This window comes from Ornithorhynchus anatinus, chromosome 5, assembly GCF_004115215.2.
Source record: "Ornithorhynchus anatinus isolate Pmale09 chromosome 5, mOrnAna1.pri.v4, whole genome shotgun sequence".
NCBI lineage: Eukaryota > Metazoa > Chordata > Mammalia > Monotremata > Ornithorhynchidae > Ornithorhynchus > Ornithorhynchus anatinus.
Genome location: NC_041732.1, coordinates 24288121 through 24311322, shown reverse-complemented (window position 1 = coordinate 24311322; position 23202 = coordinate 24288121). Strand labels below are relative to the sequence as shown.

At 43.5% G+C, this 23202-nt stretch overlaps 1 protein-coding gene across 1 annotated transcript in view; it reads right to left on the bottom strand.

Annotated features, from left to right (window-relative positions):
- The window catches only part of CHD2 (chromodomain helicase DNA binding protein 2), a 106449-nt gene that overhangs the window by 59718 nt on the left and 23529 nt on the right, over positions 1–23202 (bottom strand). The window contains 11 exon segments of the mRNA XM_029065848.2: positions 157–281; positions 2412–2590; positions 2852–2896; positions 3418–3518; positions 6787–7012; positions 9774–9907; positions 12688–12837; positions 15886–16041; positions 17453–17514; positions 18158–18244; positions 21082–21313. Of these exon segments, the coding sequence (XP_028921681.1) occupies positions 157–281; positions 2412–2590; positions 2852–2896; positions 3418–3518; positions 6787–7012; positions 9774–9907; positions 12688–12837; positions 15886–16041; positions 17453–17514; positions 18158–18244; positions 21082–21313 (1497 nt within the window).

The following is a 23202-nucleotide window of genomic DNA, read 5'->3' as shown; positions in this document are numbered from 1 at the left end:
TGGCTTAAAGACACCAGGCAAATGTATGGGATTTCTACAGGCTTGCACTAGCTAGCCTTACTGCTTTAATGCAGCACATTCCCAAGCACTGGCCTCCGTGCCCCACAGCACCTATCCCAGTTATCCATGCTCTGTCTTTAAAACGTCTCTACCTACTTGCACCAGGAATGAGCGAGCCAGTTGAGGCCTTCCAGCTGATAGTCGCGAAGTTCCAGGTTCTCTCCCCCTATATAAGATGGTTGTTTCTTTAAGGCAACAAACCTCGGTCTCTGTTTCAGGGCCTGAAAAAGCAGGGTTGTCAGGAAGATCTAACACAACCCAGAGCCCGCCAACCACTTACGACATTTGATTCTTCTTTAAAATGCCTTCCATCACGTTCTGGACAATTTGTAATCACCCAAATTCTAGTTAACAACACGCTTTGCTACTAGCATGTTTTTCCTCAAACCATCTGTTTTCTCTGTTTTTTTTTAAATGATCAATCTACAATCATCTACACCCACTTCCCTGAAGAACTAATTTGCTCCTATGGCTTCAACTACTATCTCTATTCAGATGATTCCCAAATCTACATCTCTCTCCTCCCCTGCAATCTCACATTTCCTTCTGCCTTCAGGACATCTCTATATGAATGTCCCCGACACCTCATATTAAACGTGTCCGAAACTGAACTCCTTTATTTTCCCATCTAAACCCTGTCCTCCCACATCTTTCCCAATACTGTAGACAAAAACTATCCTCCCTAGCTCACAAGCCCATAACCATGGCATTGTTCTCGACTCATCTCTCTCATTCAACCCACATATTCAACCTGTCACCAAATGCTGTCAGTTCTGTCTTCAGAACATTGCTCAGATCTGCCCCTTCCTCTTCCCCTTCCCCTCCTGCTCCAGAGAAGCAGCCTGGCTTAGTGTAAAGAGCACGGGCTTGGGAGTCAAAGGACTGCCACTTGTCTGCTTGTGTGACTGTGGGCAAGCCACTTAACTTCTCTGTGCCTCAGTTACCTCATCTGTAAAATGGGGATTAAGACTGTAAGCCCCGTGTGGGACAACCTGATTACCTTATATCTACTCCAGCACTTAGAAGAGTGCTTGGCATATAGTAAGTGCTTAACAAATACTATTATTATTGTCCAAACTGCTACTCATCTGATCCAAGGACTTAACCTAGCTCTCTTCCTGCCTCCTCACTGACCTCCCAGTCTCCTGTCTCTCCCCTTTCCAATCCATACTTCACTCTGCTGCACGAATCATTTATCAACAAAAATGTTCAGTTCATGTCTCTCTACTCCTCAAGAACCTCCAATGGCTGCCCATCCACCTCTGCAAAAAAACTCCTTACCAGGGGTTTCAAAGCACTCAATCAGATTGCCCCACCCTACCTCACTTCATTAATCTTCTACTACAGCCCAACTCACACACTCTGCCCCTCTAGAGCCACCTTACTCAGTGGATCCCAATCTCATCTATCTCGCCACCAACTCCCTTTCCCACATCCTCCCTCTAGTCTGGAGCTCCCTCCCGCTTCGTGTACACCATACCACCACTGTCTCCACTTCAAAGCATGTGTGAAGAACGCTGTACTAAGTGCTTGGGAGAGTACAATATAACAGACACATTCCCTGCCCACAGTGAGTTTACAGTCCAGAGAGAGAGACAGTTCCAGCCTAAGGGTCTACTAGACAACACCTCCTTCTTGGCCACAAGTGAGATCCTCTCTAGGCTGCAAATTCCTTGTGGGCAGGGAACATGCCTACCAACTTTAATGCACCATACTTTCCCAAGTGCTTAGTACAGTGTTCTGCACACGGTAAGAACCCAAGGATTACTACTGATTGAAATATTGTCTGGTCTTTGCTGGGGTTTGTTTTTTCTACCCACTATTCAATATTAACACTGTCAAAGCGACCAACCCAGAGATTTGGCCACCCATCCACAGGTCTTATCATTTAGGTTTACTGTTTTACTTCTAGTATGTCAGTAAATCGTATTTGAGAGCTTACTTGTGCACAACACTGTATTAAGCACTTGGGAGTGTACCAATATAACAGTAAACATACATTCCCTGCCCACAACGAGCTTACAGTACAGAGGGGAGACAGACATTAATATATATGTCAATTATAGATATGAAAATAAGCACTGTGGGACTGGGTGGGGGCAGAAATGAATAAAGGGAGCAAGTCAGGGCGATGCAGAAAGGAGTGGGAGGACAGGAAAGGAGGACTTTGTCTTCCACTCCACCCATTTTCATTTTTGTTTTATTTTTCACTTCCCACTGGAAGAGAATGAAGCGACCATCTTTTCCTTCATTTGGAATTAGCAGACCTTCATGTCCACACCCATCATTGTGATGCTGCTTCCCACCAACCAACCACCACCTCCCCCAAATAAGAAAGTCGTGCCACACACCTTGCAGTCCCTGGTGGGGATGGTTTTGGAGTTGTTTCGATTATGGAAGCTGTCGATGCAGTTCTGAAATTTCTTCCCAATCAGAGCCTCATCTTCCCAGCTACACTCTGCATAGGGTAGCCCCATCCATTTGCACAGATACTCGGGCTCGTTAGAAGATGAAGGTTTCCGACTGTGAGCTATTTCATATTTAAAAATCTACATATGAGTAATTGGCAGCTAAGGGGGCAATAAATAGGGCACATTCCATATTATAAGTAAAGGGAAATTAACAGGATAGCTAATAATAAGACTACAAATCACTCTGCACCGTGGTTATCATTTTTATATTTACCATTTTCAATTAATACAAGTATATGTGTAGAGAGAGCTGTCCTTTATATTCAAGATGATGCAACTGAAGGTAAAATCAGACAGTAATAATATCAGAAGTCTCATACCTGGGAATTCAGAATGTCCAGATGCGGACTTGCTGGTCTTTACAGCTAGTTGAGCCAAAAACAAGACAGAAAAAACCCTTCAACACCTTACTAAGTAGCACAGCAGCATATGAAAACCAACTTTTTACGCGCCATGTGGCAATACGATATAATAGGCTCTTTTTCCATAAAATTAAAAACAAAAACAAAAAAACCCTCCACTTTCAGAACAAAAGATAGGTTTCACCTCTCCGCAGTGAACAAAATGATTTTTATACATAAAGTTGTGGAAAAAGGACTCCTACACTTGGAAGTGGTGTTCTAGGGATGAAAGTGAAGCAGGGACTCAAGAATACTCTAACCAAGTAAGAATATGATATCCATCCAAAAAGTCATATCTGAGTTCAACAATATTGGCCGAACATAACTTAAAAATCGCCCCCCCGTCCCGAAACACCCAGCTCTCTGGCTTTCAAAAATGGGATGCACAGTGTTAATTCAGTGCCAAAATAAACATTTGTCGAGCACATAACCCAACTATTTTCTCCCAGAACTGCACTTTTAGACACACGTCATTGGACACTTACCTATTACTCGCTCTACAATCTGATACTGTTTGTTCAATTCTGAGGCTAGCTCTTGCTGACAGTTGAAATACTCCACATCTTCTGGAGTAACTTTTCCCAGCCTGAAAAGGAAGAAAGTAGAAAGAATATAGAGTGATTTTTACTTCTGTGTATTTATTTCATGGCTGCCCTCTTCAACAGCTTTCTGAAGGTTCCTTCCAACACACACACATCTCCCTTAGCCTTTAAAATCCTTCCCAGAATCCCACCGAATCATCCATCGATCCTCATCCCACTGCCCTGTTCCAAGCTTCTTGACTGTGTTGAATGCACCTGCTGCCTTCACTTCAGTTTCCGGGAAGTCCAACTTCTCTCCTCCAACTCTACAACCTGATTTCAGTTCTCTTCACTTCCCTGGGACTTCTCTCTCAGGGGTCACCAATGACCCCTTCCATGCCAAACTGAAAGGATTCATTCATTTGATTCAATTGTATTTATTGAAACCTTACTGTGTGCACTGTACTGCTTGGGAGAGTACAGTACAACAATAAACAAACACAATCCCTGCCCACAAGATTCTACTCTACCCTAATCCTCCTCAACCTCTTGGCTGTTTTAGACACTGAAGTTACTCCCGTCTCCTGGAAACACAATCTACTCATGATCACTGGCACACATCTCTCATGGTTACCTGTCAGCTCTATCCTTCTCCATCTATTTCACCGGCATTCTCTGCCTCCCACCTATATTTGTGGATTTCCCTCAAGGCTGGTTCCCTTTCTCTTTACACTTTCCACTCAATCCCTTGAGCAGCTCATGTGCTCCCCATAGCTTCAAATGACACCTCTATGTAGATGACTCCATGATCTATCTCCCTAGACCTAACCTCTCCCTTTTTCTGCAATCTTATATGTCCCTCTGGACACATATGGGTGTCTCGCCAGCATCTCTAGCTAAATTAGTCCAAAACCAAACTCCCAAATCCGCTCCTCCACCTGATTTCCCTGTCACATCACCATCCTCCTCATCTCAAGTCCATAACTCTAGTCCTCTAGACTGTAAGCTCAATGTGGGCAGGGAATGTCTGTTATAATGTTGCATTATACTCTCTCAAGTGCTTAGTACAGTGCCCTGCACACAGTAAGTCCTCAATAAATACAATTGATTGATTGATAACTTTGGTATTATCCTTGACCCCTCCTTCTAGTTCAACTTCAAATTTTGTCAGTTTTCTAGCATCCAAATGGCCACTACATTGGTGAAGTCACTTGTCATGTTCTGGCTTGATTAAAGCATCCGTTTCCTCACTGGAATCCAATGCCCCAAATTTCTCCTCTCTTCAGTGCAGACTTCACTCTGTTTTTCACAGATCATTTTCCTGCACATTTTTCTGTTCTGCACATTTCCCCAACTCCTTAAACACCTCCAACCTGATCCTCTCTATATCAAGTATAAATTCCTGTTCTAAGTCACTCGATCAGCTCTCTCCCTCCTACTTAACCACTCTTCTCCCACTCACCCTAGCATGCAGTCTTTGTTCTTCTCAAGCTAACTTACTCACACTGCCTTGTTTTTTCTGTCCCACCACCAACTTCCTGCTCATGTCCTTCCTTTGCCTGGAACTCCCTCCCACTTCATATCCCTCCTCAAATCTGACAGAAGATTACTCCCCCACCTTCAAAGGCTCAGTAAAGGCACATCTCCTCCAAGAGGCCTTCCCAAGCTAAGCCTCACTTTTCCTCATCTCCCACTCCCTTATCACCCTGACTTGCTCCCTTTGCTCTTCCCCCGCTCCTAGCGCCACAACACTTATGTGTATATCTGTAATTTTATTTATTTCTATTGATATTTGTCTCCCCCCCATCTAGACTGTGAGCTTGTTATGGGCAGAGAATGTCACTGTTTATTGCTGTATTGCACTTCCCCCAGCACTTAGTACAGAGCTCTGCATACAGCAAGTGCTTAATAAATACGATTGAATGAAGATCACTGCTCTCCCCATTTTTAAAGTCCTCCTGAAATGACAAGTCCTCCAGGAGGCCTTACCCAATTAATTTCTAATCTCCTCAGATTATCAAGCCCCAACTGCCACTTCAATACTTCTGTGCTATTTATGCATATGTGTATTCACAACCTCTTATAATACTCACATACAAGTCATTTATTCCCTACTATTTTAGCACTAATTCATATCCTTCCCCCATCTGTAAATTATTTTAATGTCTGTCTCCCGGCTAGATTCTAAATTCCTTGAGGGCAAGGATCCCATGCACCGACTCTACTGTATTCCGCCAAGTGCTTAGTACAGTGCTCTATAAATCTGAATTGATTGAGGATGAAGTACTAATGTCTTCTGTGGGTTATTTATGCAAGAATAGCATTGATGAAGTGTTTCTTGGACACACTAGATCAATCAGTGGTATTTATTAAGTGCTTACTATGTGCAGAGCACTGTACTAAGCACTTGGGAGAGTACAATAAAACAGAAGTAGTGGACAGGTTCCCTGTCCATAATGAGCTTACAGTCTAGGGGGTGCCCAGAGCTCATGCTCTATGGACACCTCACATTTCAGATAAAGAAAGAAAACCAAGGAGGTTATCCACGGTCAACCCACAAATCTCTCCCAAGACCTTAAGAGGTCTCACTGGATGGTGTGCTTTATGCAAGGATCTATCTTGATGCAGAAACACAGGTACATTGGAGATGTGGGCCCTGAGCTACAAGGGCAGCAGACATTGCCACAGCACTTAGGTACCTATCTGAAATTCATATATTTATATTAATGCTTGTCTCCCCCTCTAGACTGTAAAATCGTTGTGGGCAGGGAATGTTGGCTACCAACTCTGTTATACTGTGCTCTCCCAAGGGCTTAGAATAGTACTGTGCACACAGTAAGCGCACAATACATACAATTGATTGATTCACTGAGTGGGGTTTCATCTTAGGCTAACTGGGATGAATCTTTGGGCCCATAAGTGGGCCCATAAAGGAATCGCCAGACAAGCTATCTGGTCTGGGCCATTTGCTTCCTTGTTATAAATAATAATAATGATTATGGTATTTGTTAAGCCCTATGTGCCAGGCACTGTACCTAGCACTGGGGTGGATACAAGTAGGTCGGGTTTGACAGAGTCCCTATCCCACAGTGGGCTCACAGTCTTAATCCCCATTTTACAGATGAGGTAACTGGGGCCCAGAGGAGTGTGGTGACTTGCTCAAGGTCACACAGCAGACTAGTGGCGGAGCCAGGATTGGAACCCATGACTATCTGACTCCCAGGCCCATGCTCTTTCCATTATGCCACATCTCTTTGTCCCTGACCCACAATAATGTTTCCAGTCCCCACTGCTGCAAATACATTAAACCTTATTCCATGAAATCAGAGGTACCATTGTTTGATTTCATCCTCTTTCTTCTTGAAGTTTTCTAGTTTCTTCAGGCCCTTCACTTTCTGCTGCTGCAGGGACTCTTCGCTCTCCCACGTGCTGTGGATATAGGACCAGCCCTTCCACTTGATTAGATACTGAACTTCTCCTTCATCCTTCTCAGGGTCAAAGTCTGCGCCGGGGTTCCCGTTGGCTTCTGTTGCGTACACTGTGGTGGAGGCTCCTGTAGCTGAGAAGGGTTCAGTTAGTGTACCTGCCCAGAGCAGGGAAAGTCTTACGCCAGACACTAGACATTGCAATGACCACTCGGTCCTGAAGCCAGTTTGTCAGATGATCTGTAGCCTGTAAGCTCTGTGTGGACAGGGATAGAGTCTACCCATTCTGTTAGACTGTACTTTCCCAAGCGCTGAGTACACTCCCCTGAACACAGTAAGCACTCAATAAATACCTCTCACTGACTAATCTCTGATTGGAGATTTCCAACAGTTAGTAGCTCCCTGATTCCCAACCTGAAATAACATTCTCTAAGTATTCATTCATTCATTCAATAGTATTTATTGAGCGCTTACTATGTGCAGAGCACTGTACTAAGTACTTGGAATGTACAAGTCGGCAACAGATACAGTCCCTGCCGTTTGACGGGCTTACAGTCTAATCGGGGGAGACTGGCAGACAAGAACAATGACAATAAATAGAGTCAAGGGGAAGAACATTTCATAAAAACAATGGCAACTAAATAGAATCAGGGTGATGTACATCTCATTAAACAAAATAAATAGGGTGATAAAGATATATACAGTTGAGCGGATGAGTACAGTGCTGAGGGGGTGGGACAGGAGAGGGAAAGGGGGGAGAAGAGGGTTTAGCTGCGGAGAGGTGAAGGGGGGTAGAGGGAGCAGAGGGAAAAAGGGGGAGCTCAGTCTGGGAAGGACTCTTGGAGGAGGTGAGCTTTAAGTAGGGATTTGAAGAGAGGAAGAGAATTAGATGTATGAAATAGCTACACGGCCCTAATCCACACTCACTCCTACCCAGTTCCACAGCATTTAGGAACACATCAATCTGTAATTTATTTAATAACTGTCTCCCCCTCTAGACTAAAAGTTCCTTGTAGGTAGGATTCATCTATACCTACTCTTTTCTCTTGCGCTCCTCCAAGCACTTAGTACAATGTGCTGCACACAATAACCACTTAAGTGCCACTGACTGACTGACTGATCTTGAGCATATACACAGGAGTAGAAAGGCTACCCTATTTTTTAAAGAGATGTCCATACTACCCCATAAACTGTCTGTAACCCTTCTGAATGACACCTCATCGGACCCTGTAAATGCTAGCTGCCTCCTATTGAGTTCCATCCCAGGGAACAAACCAAATCTCCCCCAAAACATTCCTGAGGAACCAAAACACAAATATATTAGCTCACAACCTCTCTGTAAATTCTCAACTTTCCTAACTTCTCCACTCTTTTCCACCAAGTTCCTTCTCAGCACAATTTATCAAAATCATTTTTATTGGGGATTAGACGATTATGCTTTGCCTCTAGAAATGGCCTGCAATAGTACTAGCCTACACTCTGGAATTTACAGGAATAAAAATAATGCAATTGTTTTTAGAAAATATAACCATAAGAACAAATCTCTAGAACTGAATAATCATGCTTTTGTTCCGGTTTGATTTACATCCATTAAAAACTAGCAATGGAAAAACTCCAAAGTGAGCTAATAGTACTGAAAAAGTTTTCTATTTTTATTGATGTTCTTCACAAATACTAATATTTTATCTCTACAAGTTTAATACCTTAGCTAGCCATTTGGTTCTTATTAACCAGAAAAAATATTTTACTTTACATGCAATGCTTGGAATACAGAGTAATTTGAGAATTTCAGGTTTTCAGAAAATATCTGTAACAGCATAAAGATTATAATGATGTGAGTTATTCCCAATCTTTAATATTGGAGTGCTCATGATTTTCCAATTTGCTTGTAATAATAATTATGGTACTTGTTAAGCATTTACTATATGTCAAGCACTGTTCAGATCATTGAGATAGATACAAGTTAATCAGGTTGCTTACAGAAAAGCAGCGTGGCTTAGTGGAAAGAGCACGGGCTTTGGAGTCAGAGGTCATGGGTTCGAATCCCGGCTCTGCCACTTGTCAGCTGTGTGACTGTGGGCAAGTCACTTAACTTCTCTGTACCCCAGTTCCCTCATCTGTAAAATGGGGATTAAGACTGTGAGCCTCACGTGGGACAACCTGATTGCCCTGTATCTACCCCAGTGCTTAGAACAGTGCTCTGCACATAGTAAGCGCTTAACAAATACCAACATTACAAGGTTGGACACCGTCCCCTTCCCAGACTGGGCTCACACTCTTATCCCCATTTTTTACAGATGAGGTAACTGAGGCACAGGTAAGTGAAGTAACTTCCCCAAGGTCACACAGCATGCAAGTGGCTCAGTCCGGAATAGAACCCATGACCTTCTGACTCCCATACCCGTGCTTTATCCACTAAACCATGCTGTTTCTCACCCTACCCCAGCTCACCCCACCTCAGCGTTTAATACAGTGCCTGCCACACAGTAACCACTTAAATACCACTATCATTATTATCATCATAACATAAACAAGATTCAATGTAGTGTAGCGGAAAGAGCACAGGCCTGGATCAGAGGATCTGGTTTCCATCCAGCTCTGGCATATATTTACTATGTTATCTTGGGCAAGTCATTTAATTTCTCAGTTTCTCAGTTACCTCATCATTTGAATGGGGATTAAATATCTGTTCTTCCTCCCCGCTTGACTGTGAGCCCTATGTGGGACAGGGACTGTGCCTGAGCTGAACATCTGGTATGTACTCCAATATTAGTTAAGCATTTACTAAGTATAATCAATACAATGCTTGGCACATAGTAAGTGCTTAAAAAGTAGTAGTATTATCATTATTACTATTTTTACATTTTTATTATGATGAATGTTTTAGACAAATACCTCCTTTCTTTCCAAGCCTGGTATCCATGACTTTTTCTATCGTCTCACTGTTGTCTTGTTGTTCATCCACTCCTTCTCCAGTCATCTCAATGAGGTCATCAGAGTCTGTTTCAAAATCATCATCTTCTTTATAACTGCATGAGAGAAATGCAACTGGTGAAGACTCTACTCCCTCAGCTCCATACCACTCAAGCACTCCAAACCTAAATGGTAGGTGAAAAATCCTTCTACTGCCACACTTTCAGGTAGCATCCAGTTTTTCATGTAAGCCATTCATAATCAATCAGTGGCATTTACTGAGCACTTACTATGAGCAGAGTACTGTTCTAAGCGCTTGGAAGAATACAAGAGAATTAGCAGATATGCTCCCTGAAAGCTAGAAGCTATTCCCTGACGATACGTCCTAATGCAGGAAGTGGATTAACCCAGATCTCCTGCATTCTTCCCTGAGCACTATTCTGCTATAGGTGACAATATGACAAACACTCTATTCATTAGAGCTCAAATCCCCGTAACATGAATGCAATAGAAATAGAGTTCCCAGAATTTCAGTTTCTGATCAAATCAAAATTCAAAGCACTTAATCACCCTGCCTCTTTTTATCTTACCTTGCTGATTTCCTATTACAACCCAACACACTCACTTCACTACTAACCTCCTCTTGATACCTCAACCTTGTCTATCTCCCCGACCCTTCACTCATTTCCCACCTCTGGCCCAGAACTCCCTCCCGCTTCATAAGGCAGGCCACCACTCTCCTGTCCTTCTAAGCCTTATTAAAAGCACATCTACTCCAAAGGCCTTCCTACACTAAGCCCAAATTTCCCCTACTCCATCTCCCTTCTGCAGCACCCTTGCACTTGGATTTGCACCCCTTATCCACCCCACACTTATCCCCTAGCAGTTATGTACATATCCATAACATTTCAACATCTGTCTCCCACTCTAGACTGTAAGAACCTCGTAGGCAGGTAACAAGCACATCTACCACCTCTGCTATATTGTACTTTCCCCAGAGCTTAGTATAGTGTTCTGCACAAAGTATTCAATAAATGTGACTGATTGATTTAAGGACCCAATTACATAAATACCAGAAAAAAGCCAGTGAAAAGCAAAGCTAGCCCAAACCAGTATGAAATATAAAAACCAAGAGAGAAGCAGCAGTGGACAATTCTATGGCAGGCAACCTTTAAGCTTCATCTCAAAGAAACAAAAATTACCATTCTAACTTTCCTGTACATTGTAAACTCATGGGGAGCAGGGACTGTGCCTACCAACTCCATTATACTGTACTCTCCCAGGAGCTTAATACAGTGCTCTGCACACAGAAAATGCTCAAAAATACCAGTGATTGAATGATAACTTAAGTTGATAACTTGAGTTTTTTGAAGATTATCCTTCTTGGTAAACAGGAACCTTGGGCATCTCTTAGCAACAATGTCTTGTTCGAAGCAAAAGAAAGTGGGAAAGGAAGCTGGTCAGATTTATAAATGTCCTGGCATTTATTTCATTAATGACCCTGTGGCTCTTAGTCACATAAAACAAAAGTACACAAGAAGAAACTTTCACTCCCAGGCAGGGAATGCGCCTGTTTATTGTTGTATCGTACTCTACTAAGTGCTTAGTACAGGGCTCTACACACAGTAAGCGCTCAATAAATACAACTGAATTGAATTAAAAAGCAAATTGAATTTGTACAGTGAATTTTTATTTTCAAAAGCATTTCTGCAATACTCATGTCAGTCTGCCTTCACAACAACCCTATGAACTAGGGAGTGGTGCACATTATTAGCTCCATTTTACAAATGAGGAAACTGAGTCCCAGTCAAGTTAAATGGTCTGCCTAAAAGCTCATAAAGAGCAAGTGGCAGAACTGAAACAGAATTCAGGTCCTCCAACTCCCAGGGCCCACAACACAATATCTTATTGCTGTCTGTTGCTAAGATTACAAGGACTATGGGTCTAAAAGGCAAATGTCTGCCCTTTTGCAGTATTTTTCACAAAGCATGAGAAAAATTATGTACACAAATCCATAACCCACCTCAACTGTCTCAGTCTCCTTGACTCTCTGCCTCCTCCAATCCATAATTCACACTGCTGCCTGGACCACTTTTCTAAGAAAACATTCTCACTCAAAAACTTCCAGTGGTTGTCCATCCATCACCTCATCACACAGAAGCTCCTTTCCATCAGCTTTAAGGCGCTTCAGTCAGCTCTCTCCCTTCCTGTTCTATCTTATCACGCTGATCTACTACAATCCAGCCCACACATTTGCTCCTCTTTTGCCAACCTATTGTACCTTGATCTTCTCTTCTCTCTCCCCCCACCCCCTTCCCCCCACTCTTGCTCACATCCTCTCTCCAGCAACTCCTTTCTACTTCATATCTGACAGACCACCACTCTCCCCACTTCAAAATTCTACAAAAATATTTCCTCCAAAAATCCTTCTCTAACTAACCTCATTTCCACACTATTTGCTCTCCTTTCTGCTTCCCTTTACACTTGGTTCTGTACCCCTTAAGTACCGTGATAACTCACCCCCAGTCCCAAACCACTTATGTCCATATTCTTCTAATCTACTGCTTCCCCTATCTGTAATTTATTTTAATGTCAGGTTCCCCAACTAGAGTGAGGTTTTTGAGGGCATTTCTACCATTTCTATTGCACTGTACACTCTCAAGTGCTTAGTTCAGTACTCTGCACACAGTAAACACTCAATGAATATTACTGATTGATCCATCAATTGAAAATGCTTACATCCATTTTACAGGTCTTGCCAAAGGCATTCAGCAATCCAGGAACTGAAATGAAAGCATCTTTTCTTCCCAGCTTCTGCTCTTCATCCCCATACATGACAATCACACTGCACTTCCCTGACCTAGACGTCATCCTAGGCACATTCCTCTCAACATACCTGACATTTTTGGCTGCTCTGCGGCGAGTTTGTCTTTTGGGAGTTTCATCATCTTCGTCGTCATCCTCATCTTCAGATGAGTCTTGCTTCTTTCTCCTCTTACCACGTTGGGGCTTATGCTGCTTTTTAACACTGGGTTTGGCCACTGCTCTGAAATGAGTTATTAATAGGAAAATAAAATGGTGTGATACTATGCAAGTATTTCAGGTTTCTTCGAAAAGAAGGCACACTCCCTTAAGCATACAAATGCATGTGTTAGTCACAAGTCATAGAAATCAATCGAGTTTATATGCCACTATGCCCTAGTGGAAGAAGCACAAGACTGAAGTCAGGAGATCCAGGGTCGAGTCCCTGTTCTACCTGAATGACCTCAGCCAAATTACTTAAGCTCTCTGAGGCTCAATTTTCTCATCTATAAAATAAGTGATAAGATATGACGTGAACCTTGTTTGGAACCGATTCAGAGCAGCATGGCCTAGGGAAAAGAGCATGGGTCTAGGAGTCGGAGGACCTGGGATGCAATCCTGGCTGTGCCACTTGTCTGCTGTGCGACCTTGGGCAAGTCACAACTTCCCTGTGCCTCAGTTACCTCACCTATAAAATGTGAATTAAGACTGTGAGCACTATGAATCCAACCTGATTATCTTGTATTTAGCCCAGCGGTTAGTTCAATACATGGCACATAGTACGTGCTTAACAAATACCAATAACAAATTTTAAAAAAACTATGTCCAATCTCATAACCTTATACCTGTGAAAATGGAAGTGAAATTTAGGGAGAGCACTGAGGTGAAGGAATGAAAAGGGGAACCAATGAAGGAGGCAGAGGAAGAGGTGGAAGAAGAGAAAAAAGAGAAGACTGTTCTCCATCTATACTCATTCCCTTGGTGAACTCATTCGCTCCCATGGCTTTAACTATCATCTCTACGCAGATGACACCCAAATCTACATCTCCTCCCCTATCCTCTCTCCCTCCCTCCAGGCTTGTAACTCCTCCTGCCTTCAGGACATCTTCACCTGGATATCTCCCGGCCACCTAAAACTCAACATATCTAAGACTGAGCTCTTTATCTTCCCTCCCAAAATCTGTCCCCTCCCTGATTTTCTGGTCACTGTAGACGGCACAACCATCTTTTACGTCTCACAAGCCCGCAACCTTAGTGTCATCCTTGACTCCCCTCTCTCATTTACCCCACACATCCAACCCATCAGCAAAACCTGCTGGACTCACCTTCACAACATTTCCAAGATCCGCCCTTTCCTCTCCATCCAAACCACTACTTTGTTGGTACAATCTCTCATCATATCCCAACTGGATTACTACATCAACATCTTTCTGATCTCCCATCCTCCTGTCTCTCCATGCTTCAGTCTATACTTCACTCTGCTGCCCGGATTATCTTTCTACACCCACTCCTCAAATATCTCCAGTGGTTGCCTATCAACCTTAGCATGATGCAAAAACTTCTCACTATTGACTTCAAAGCTCTCCATCACCTTGCCCCTGCTACCTCACCACCCTTCTCTCCTTCTTCAGCCCAGCCTGAACACTCCGCTCCTCTACCGCTAACCTCCTCACTGTGCCTCATTCTCACCTGTCCCGCCGTCAGCCCCTGGCCCACGTCCTACCTCTGGCCTTGAATGCCCTCCCTACTCACATCTGCCAAACTCTTTTCCCCCCTTCAAAGCCCTACTGAGGCCAGACTGAATTCCCTTTTCCTCTGCTCCTCCTTTCCATCGCCCCTACTCCCTCCCTCTGCTCTACCCCCTTCCCATCCCCACAGCACTTGTGTGTATTTGTACACACTTATTATTCTATTTATTAATGATGTATATAAATCTATAATTCTATTTATCTATTTTGATGTTACTGATGCCTGTGTACTTGCTTTATTTTGTTGTCTGTACCACCCTTCTAGAATGTGAGCCCGCAGTTGGGTAGGGATTGTCTCTGTCTGTTGCCGAATTATAATTTCCAAGCGCTTAGTACAGTGCTCTGCACAAAGTAAGTGTTCAATAAATACGACTGAATGAATGAATGAAGACAAGTTAGAGAAGAGGAGGAGAAAAGTAAAGGAGATAGGAAGGGAGAGGAAAAAGGGCACTTGAAATTCATTCTTTCTTCCATTATCCTCTCTCAGGTAATTAGTACAGTGATCTGCAAATAGTAGGTACTCTAAGTTAATTTATCCTCCTTGCTGTAGTGGCACTGTCTCACCCTCCACCTCTTCCTCCTCCTATGGTAATGTTGCTGAGCTTGCCTTGACCAGAACGAAGGGCTGGGCTGGAGGTCACTCTCACTCCCCAGCCCCAATGCCAACGTGGGCGACTCTTTTCGTGCCACTGCCATCATCATTAAGCAGCTGCGGTGCCAAGGGTGGGTCAGCTGGGACAGCCTCTGCAGCACGCCCTTCAGCAGCTCCAACTCAGCGAGCTCAACTGAGGCCTCTACTGACTATTCTGATGACAGCGGCAGGAAGGCAGGCAGCAGCAGGGCATGTAGGGAAGTGTGTGACGGCTCTGGATGACACCTTCAAGGGTAATAGAAGCCTTCTGTTCAGTGCCCACAATGCAATGAGAACAATCAGAAACCCACTGGTCCCAGGGTCAGGCCAAGGACCGCATTCCACCAGCAGGAGCAAGGGGTTGAGCCACCATTTTGGCTGAACCCCTGGCCCCTTTCTGGCTCCAAGGGGTGGGGGCGGCCTAGCTACTGCTGCCTGTCATTCAAAATGCTGTGAGGGCACCTGCTTCACCCCCAAGGATTTGATGACTCTGATGTGAGGAGGTGGCAGGGAAACAGGCAGCATTATCTACACTTGACAGGTGGGAAAGCTGACTCCTTGAGAGGATTTATATGCCTAGCCCCAAGTCTTTGTGCAAAACCAGGACTAGAACCCAGATTTCCTGACTCCTAACCTGACACTCTTTTCACAAGGTCCAGGTAGCTAACTACGTAGAGAAGAAAATACCTTTTAAGTCATTTAGTCCCTGATACAAGGAAGTGTCCAATGTTAAATTCCCATTGCTCATAATATGTTCCTCACTTAGGGAGAATTCCATCCCTTCACTCTGGATTGTAATTACCCCTCTGGAGCTGCTGTGCCATGGCAGATGGCAAGAGCCAGCGAGCCTTCAAGAACGTCCCTAGAATGTCCCTGTCATGTCCAGAAGCCCAGTCAGCGGGGAGCTCCTCACCTCCTCAGTATGGGTCGCCTGGCTTTGACTTTTTTTTGTTCCGGTTCACTTTCTGCACTGGTGCCTTGATCCTGTTCGTCGTCCTCCTCCTCCTCTTCCTCCTCCTCCTCCTCCTCCCCATCTTCTTCCTCTGAAGCTTCCCTTTTCCACTTTTCCCTAGGGTGCAAAACAAAAGAATCATACTATCACCTTGAAGGGAGATGGCTAACAGGCCAAGGCAACTGGACAAACCAGACATTTCTAGCTGCAGTATCTTGGGCCTGAGATAAGATCCAACAGGCAAAATGGAAATGATCTCCAAATTTTGGTGTTACAAGGAAATTGCCCTGGGCCTGCCTAGTTGTAGTTCAGTGGCTTCCTAGATTTCATTATCTTATCTTCATGCTTACTGGTGCAAAACATTTAACAATGCTGATGTTCTCAACTTGCATTTTGAGGAGTAAGGTCCTCATATGAAATTCCACATTCTCTATGCTGAAAATCCTGCAACTTTTGCCTCCATATTCAGTGATTCTCTACAAAAGTACCAAGTCATGACATCTCGATATCTTTGGTTTGGGCAAATCCTTGGGAAAACTAGGATTTAATTAAAATCTTTCTTAGAGACTGCCATTACTCTGTGAGCCTTAACATCTTTGAATGGTCTATGGAACTCAAAAATAAAGATTTAAAGCTGCACATATGTAAATGGAACTTGAACTAGGCTGGCCAATATTGAACGCTTCAAGGTCTTCCAATCCTCATATATTGAGGTGAAGAATGTGTTTAAAAGAGAAAAGTTAACATTTAGATGAATTATGAAACTTGTGATGGAAAATAAGATTTTCTTTAAGCCTTTAATAATTTCACAAAATAAACTAAGTGGATTATTTTACTAAACAAAGGTAATTGGGATTTTGTGATCCCAAAGAGAGGCCAAGGAACCATTTGTGGGATCTATTCCCAAACATTTCAATAGCTCACTGACATAAAGGGGAAGTCTTCAGTGACCTCTTCTATTAGACTGATCACCCAGTGCAGTCATTTTCTTTCTGCCACATGAATGAAGCCCGAAGGAGTGGAAGAGGGGAAGAAAAGAAATATTTGAGTTTTTTCAATCCATGCACTTTGCCTTTCAGGGTTCAGACTGCAGATAAAAAGCAGCGTCACTCTTATTACATGCTTCCAAAAATGGGCTAAAACCTAAATCAAACTTTGCTGAAACTGTTTTTGTTTTCATAGAAAACGAGCAGAAGAAATACTTCAAGGTTAGCCAATTTCAGCCCAGGCCCCCCTGGGGAAGTTCCTCAGGGTCAAAATTGCTGCTGAGGGCTTGAAGAGAAAGATCAGCCGCAAGGATGAATGAATGCATGATGGGGAGCAAGGGCTGGAGAGTTTATTCAGGAGGGAAAGGAGCAGGCCCTGGCTGGGAGTCAGGAATGGGGAAAGGAGCGAGGGATCCTAGAAGAAGGCTGCCATGCCATTAAATATGGCCCTGAAAGCTAGTGGTCATCATAAAATAAAAAGTCATTTGCAGCAAAAAGTTTGAGATCCCAAGGGATAAGCACTCTCCCCCATGAAGACTTACTGTTTCTTCAGTAGCCTCTGGCCTCTTCTTTTTGGGCTCCCGCTCTCAGACCCGCTACTTGCCTTTAATTTGAAAAAAACAATCAAGTTATTTTATTTTAATCAACCGGCAGCCTGGATGTTTGAGCCTATTCAACAGAAGAGTCGCTCATCTGCAGGCAATCTAAAAAGCCTATAGTGCTCAGGAATGATGTTGCTTCTTCCCGGCTGTGCCCTTTCTTCCTTTTTCCTAAAATGGACAGCTACTGGTGTCATTTATGAAGCCTCTACAGTGGAAGACAGCAAATATTGCAACTGTTTCCTGAGTTTGGAAGATAAAGGAGGATTTCCCCCAATCTAAAGCCATTACGCCACTGAGGAGATACACTGTTCTAGAGTTTCTGGAAAGTTCCTTTTTTCCCCCCTCTATGCTCATTTCTGCCAAAGTCATATTCACTTCACTAACCCTGCCTGCCTCTTCGCTCGCTGTGTAACTGGCAGACAAGAGAATACGAGTGGCCCTGCATAAGCCACTAGTATTACAATCCATTCCTCTGCCCTGAGGTCTTAGGACCTGGGCTCATCCATCATTCCTGAAGGGTCAAAGGGCAGGGAAGGAGGATCCACCATCAACTTTAACTTGAAAGGACAGAACAGATCAGAAGTGGGTTTCAGGGTGGGGGTTTGTTGCTAGAGATTCCCTCAATTTTTTTCTTGGATTTCTTACCTCTTCTTTTATATTAAAACGAGAGGGCTCTTGTCGACTTCGGTTTGACCTCCTCACCCCATAAACATCAGGATACTCTTCCCACATCTGCAAAATAAACAGACCATCGGAGGGCCTGCTTCACCCCACCATCAACCACTGTCATTTTAGGAAAATTCAATAATGGACTCGATGCCAGGGAGGCTGGATTTCTGTTTGCTTATTTTGGGTGGCTGTGTGATTTTTTGGCGCCTGTGTTATAATTAGGTAATATTTTCAAGAGGACTTGGGGGGGGTGGGGGGGGGGAGGAAGGGGGAGTCCTAAGGAAGAACTCTCCCCTATCACTATGTATTTTAAGACCAATAAGACCCCCCCCCAGCTTCCCCTAGAGTCACTTTCCTTCCCTAAATAGCGAAACAACCATAAGTAGCTTTCAGATTATGGTTCCCTCCAATATCTCTAAACTAGCCATTTGTAGTTAAGTAACAATCACAGAAAAAATCATCGCTTCTGCTTTGACAAACAGGGCAATTACTGACTGAGCCAAAGACGATTTTGTAATTCCCCAATCACTCTGCAAAAGGGCTTTCTTTTTTTTCTAACCCAGTTTCATTCTTAATGAATCTGCTTCCAAACTGCTCATTAACTCTCACCATTCTATTCCTTTTCAGTAACTCGAGGCTCTAGTACCACCCACACATATTTAGAGACACAAACCTGAGCAGTGGGATTCCGGGGAAAATAGCCACAGAGTATCAATTCCTGCAAGTGTACACACTAACACTCTGATCACCATATAAAGCAATAGGAGTTTCAAGGTCATAAGGACTGGTGGCACACTAGGCCAAATCAGGGGTCTCTTATAGCAATTTTTCCACCTCACAATTGAGGGTGTTAAAAGAAATAATCCCCGTCTTGGTCAAAGCAGCATGTAACTTCAGCAGCAAAATACTAGCTCCTCCTTTCAGCCAGGAGAGGGCAGCCCGGCGACGAGGCACCTGCCCTTTTTGACATTCCTCTGGCTCCATTCTGACTTTTGCTAGGTAGCTTTTCCGCAGAATACTAAATTTCAGTATCCCTAAAACAGATCAGCTTCTCAGAGGACAAAGAAATAATAATAATAATAATAATAATGTTGGTATTTGTTAAGCGCTTACTATGTGCCGAGCACTGTTCTAAGCGCTGGGGTAGACACAGGGGAATCAGGTTGTCCCACGTGGGGCTCACAGTCTTAATCCCCATTTTACAGATGAGGTAACTGAGGTAACTGAGGCACCGAGAAGTTAAGTGACTTGCCCAAAGTCACACAGCTGACAAGTGGTAGAGCCGGGGTTCGAACCCATGACCTCTGACTCCAAAGCCCGTGCTCTTTCCAGTGAGCCACGTTGCTTCTCTGAGATCCTTGTGGGTCTTAAAACAGAACATGGATGTTGTTCTCTTCCTCCAGGAATTTCGACACTGTTCTCCTCTAAAGGGATTTCCCTAAAACCTGAGTGAAAACATCAGAGCCCTTTCCACAATGAATGGGCTGCTGCTGGATATTTACAGAAACATCTTCAGCCACAAACTTTGAAAGATTTAGGTCCTTGGTTACTTTCTCGTGGTGGAGTGTGCAACCAGGTGTGGCCTTCTCAACGAACTAGCTGTAACAAATTAGATTTTCAAATGACACTGTAGGAGGGAAAATTCCGGCTAGTTCTTCTTGCTATTGGTCCACTTTAATTAGCCTTGAATTCATTTCATCCTAGGTTTCTTTGTTGAAGTAGCCACATTCTCTAATGAAACACACCCTGACTTGACTGGGTGAGGGGAAATTACCTATCTCGAATCTGCCAACCACTTCCCTTTTGAGTAAAACTTAAACTGAAAAGAAATGACACTGTAATCCTGATTACAAATAGCTCACCTTCAGGAACATTCTGTCAGGAAAAAAAAATTAATTTCTGTCAAGGCAATCATTGCAGACATGTATTTGGGTGAAATATTATGAAGTGTTTGCTCGGTTTTACTTAGATTTATTCAACCCTCTATTTTAAAATGAATTCTCTGCCACCTTCTTGGCTACGGTCTTTTTCTGCACAAAGTACACAATGCGTAGCAATACCCATATCCACGGTCCCAAACCACAAAATGATTCAGAACAGGCCCATTAAAAGGCTTGAATGGGTTTGGATCACCACTCTTCACTTGGGGACCTGAAGGGTTTCAACAGCAGGAGCTCTTCTGGACTTGTTTGGTAGTGGCCTCTTAATACATATTCAGCATCACCCTGGAAGCAAGGCCTGGCTCTGCTTTGTTCCAAGGTCTCCAGCTCCAGCAGGGCACAGCTAAGCTCTGGAGGGACTGGGGGAGAAATCTTGAGTGCTGTAGACTACAAGTGGTGCTGTCACACACATGCAATCATTTCAGTGGGCATTAAAATTGTGAACCCCATGTGGGACAAGGACTTTGTTCAACCTGATTAGCCTGTATCTGCCCCAGCGCATAGTACAGTGCCTGGTGAATAGTAAGTGCTTGACAAATACCACAATTATTATTATTATTATTAAGCCCCTGCAGCCCACTGGGACTACTCTACAGGGGTAGGATACCAATTTGTGGGTGAGGTGGGGTGGGGGATAGAGTGTTGGCTTTTGGGACCCAGGCAATGTGCTAGAAGGCTAGGCTGGGCCCCAGCTGAAAAGTGTTAGAACATGGGGTGCCCTATCATGGGTACAACACTGAAGGGATGGGCTATTCACAACCAGTTTAACACCCCAAATCCTTCATCACCTAGCTAATCCCTTCCTGCCACCCATAATTTGGTTTTACACGTGTTGATTGATCGCTTTAAATAACAGCCAGCTAAAAATCAGAGGCAAGGTGACCATTTTCTATTCAGGGGAAAATTCAGTTTTGACACTGCCTCTAACACAAAACTTGCTTTTGTCGCATCCGCAAATACCTTTTTAACATCAGCTATTCGCTCCTTCTTAGAGGCTGGCTTTTCTTTGGCTTCTGGTGGGGTCTGCTGGGATTTGGAACCGGTGGACTCGCTTTCCGACTCAGAAGGACTCTCTGAAGATTCGGAACTGCTGTTCGACTCACTGCCATGACCGCTGCCTGGTTCGCTGCCCTGTTCACTTTCAGACTGGCTGGCTGAGTCTGAGCCAGATGCATCTTCAGATGCCGAATGACTTATTTTTCAAAAAAAAAAAAAAAGTAAAATTAAGTATGCCTTATATAGACCAGGTAAAAGAAGACCTTCAATTTTGGTAGCAGAAGAATACTTTGTTTACACTTTGCCCTTGTGTTTTTGTCACGTAAAATGCCCCAAATTCTCAACTATTGTTAACTGTCAACAATTAAGTGCTTTCCCAAGTGCTTAACACAGTGCTCTGCAGGCAGTAGGCACTCAACAATTGTTTGAACAATCCACACAAAACCTCATTCTACAGACAAAATGGGGGACACAAAAGAACAAGTAATTAACTAGTTATATGCCCCCAAGGTATCAGAAATATGTCCCAGAACTCCCCCTCAATTGATCAAATGTGTATTTTGGAAGACTACCCCATTTCATCACCATCATCATGATCAATATTAACTAATAGAACACTGCACTACAGAGTAGGGAAGAGACAAGAAAAGTGAAAGACTCATCAGGATGATGGTATTAAGTGCTTACCATATATTGGGGTAGATGAGATCATCAGATAATAATAATAATTGTGGTATTTGTTAAGCACATACCGTTCTAAGTACTGGGAGAGATACAACTAATCGGGTTGGACACAATGTCTGCCCTACATAGGGCTCACAGTCTTAATCCTCATTTTACAGATGAGGGAACTGAGGCACAGAGAAGTTTAGTGACAGGCCCAACGTCACACAGCAGAGAAATTGGGGAGTCAGGATTAGAACTTGGGTCTGTCTGACTCCCGAGCCTGGAAGCTATCCACTAGACCAAGCTGCTTCTCTGCAAGCTCAAATAGATTACTTTCATTAAAGCTGTTGGCGCCTATGTCAGTCCTCGCAGAACATATCTACTGATTCTGTTGATCTGTTCTCTCCCAGGCAGAGTCCCTAGCAAGCATGGGGCTCATAGTCTCAGAGAGAGGAAGAACAGTGGCCTGATTAAGGTCAAAGGGCAAGCAAATGGCAAAGCCAGAACTAGATTACATGACTTTCTGTCCTTTGCTAGGTCAAGCTGCTTCACTGTCCCTGAGAAGCTTACAATCTTATGTGGGAGACAAAAGAACATATAATGTCAAATATACAGCAAGTACAATAATATGAGCAGCGATACACATGATAAAACCCAAAGCAAGCAAAGAAATAAACAGCATATATAAATAAGTATACATGGACAGAATGATGGAAGATTAAACAAGGTATTTCTCTTGGGTGTGACTTTTAGGAAAATTTTAAAGGTGGGGAGAATGGACAGAAATCAGGCAGAATTTGGTTGGAGGGAGGTAGGATATGGCCGACAGGCATTAGACAGAAGAGGAACGGGTTAGCTCGGAGAACACAAAAAGAGTTGAGGGGCATCAGGAGAAGGGAGCAGATCAAATCATTAGCATTTTAGTGCCTGTGTGCACAAAGCACTGTACTAAGCTCTGGAGAGGGTAATAGTAGATCATTCTTGTCCTTGAACACTTTCAATCTACTAGCTAATAGATAGCTAAGAGGAGCTGGTGGGAACTTTGAAGCCAATGGTTAGAAATTTGAGCTTAGAAACTACAAGCCGTTTAGCATGACGGACTCATGACTTAAGTGACAATCTCCGTGGTTTTGTGGGGTTTTTTTTTAAAAGGGGCCATTTTTAATCCTTTGAGCAAAGTATAATTTGAGATCAATCAATGATAGCATTTATTGAGCTCCTTACTAAGCACTTGGGACATGAGTATGCCTTTCCTGGCTTTCCAGTAGGCAAAGTAACTCAGGAAACCTATAAGGATGAAGTAATGTTTGTATACCCAAGTTCACCTTCACTCTTCAAAACACCTCTGCAGATGGTGAGGCTCACAAGAGGTGAACATATGTGTTACATGTTACAGCATGTGTGGCTGTAAAGATCACA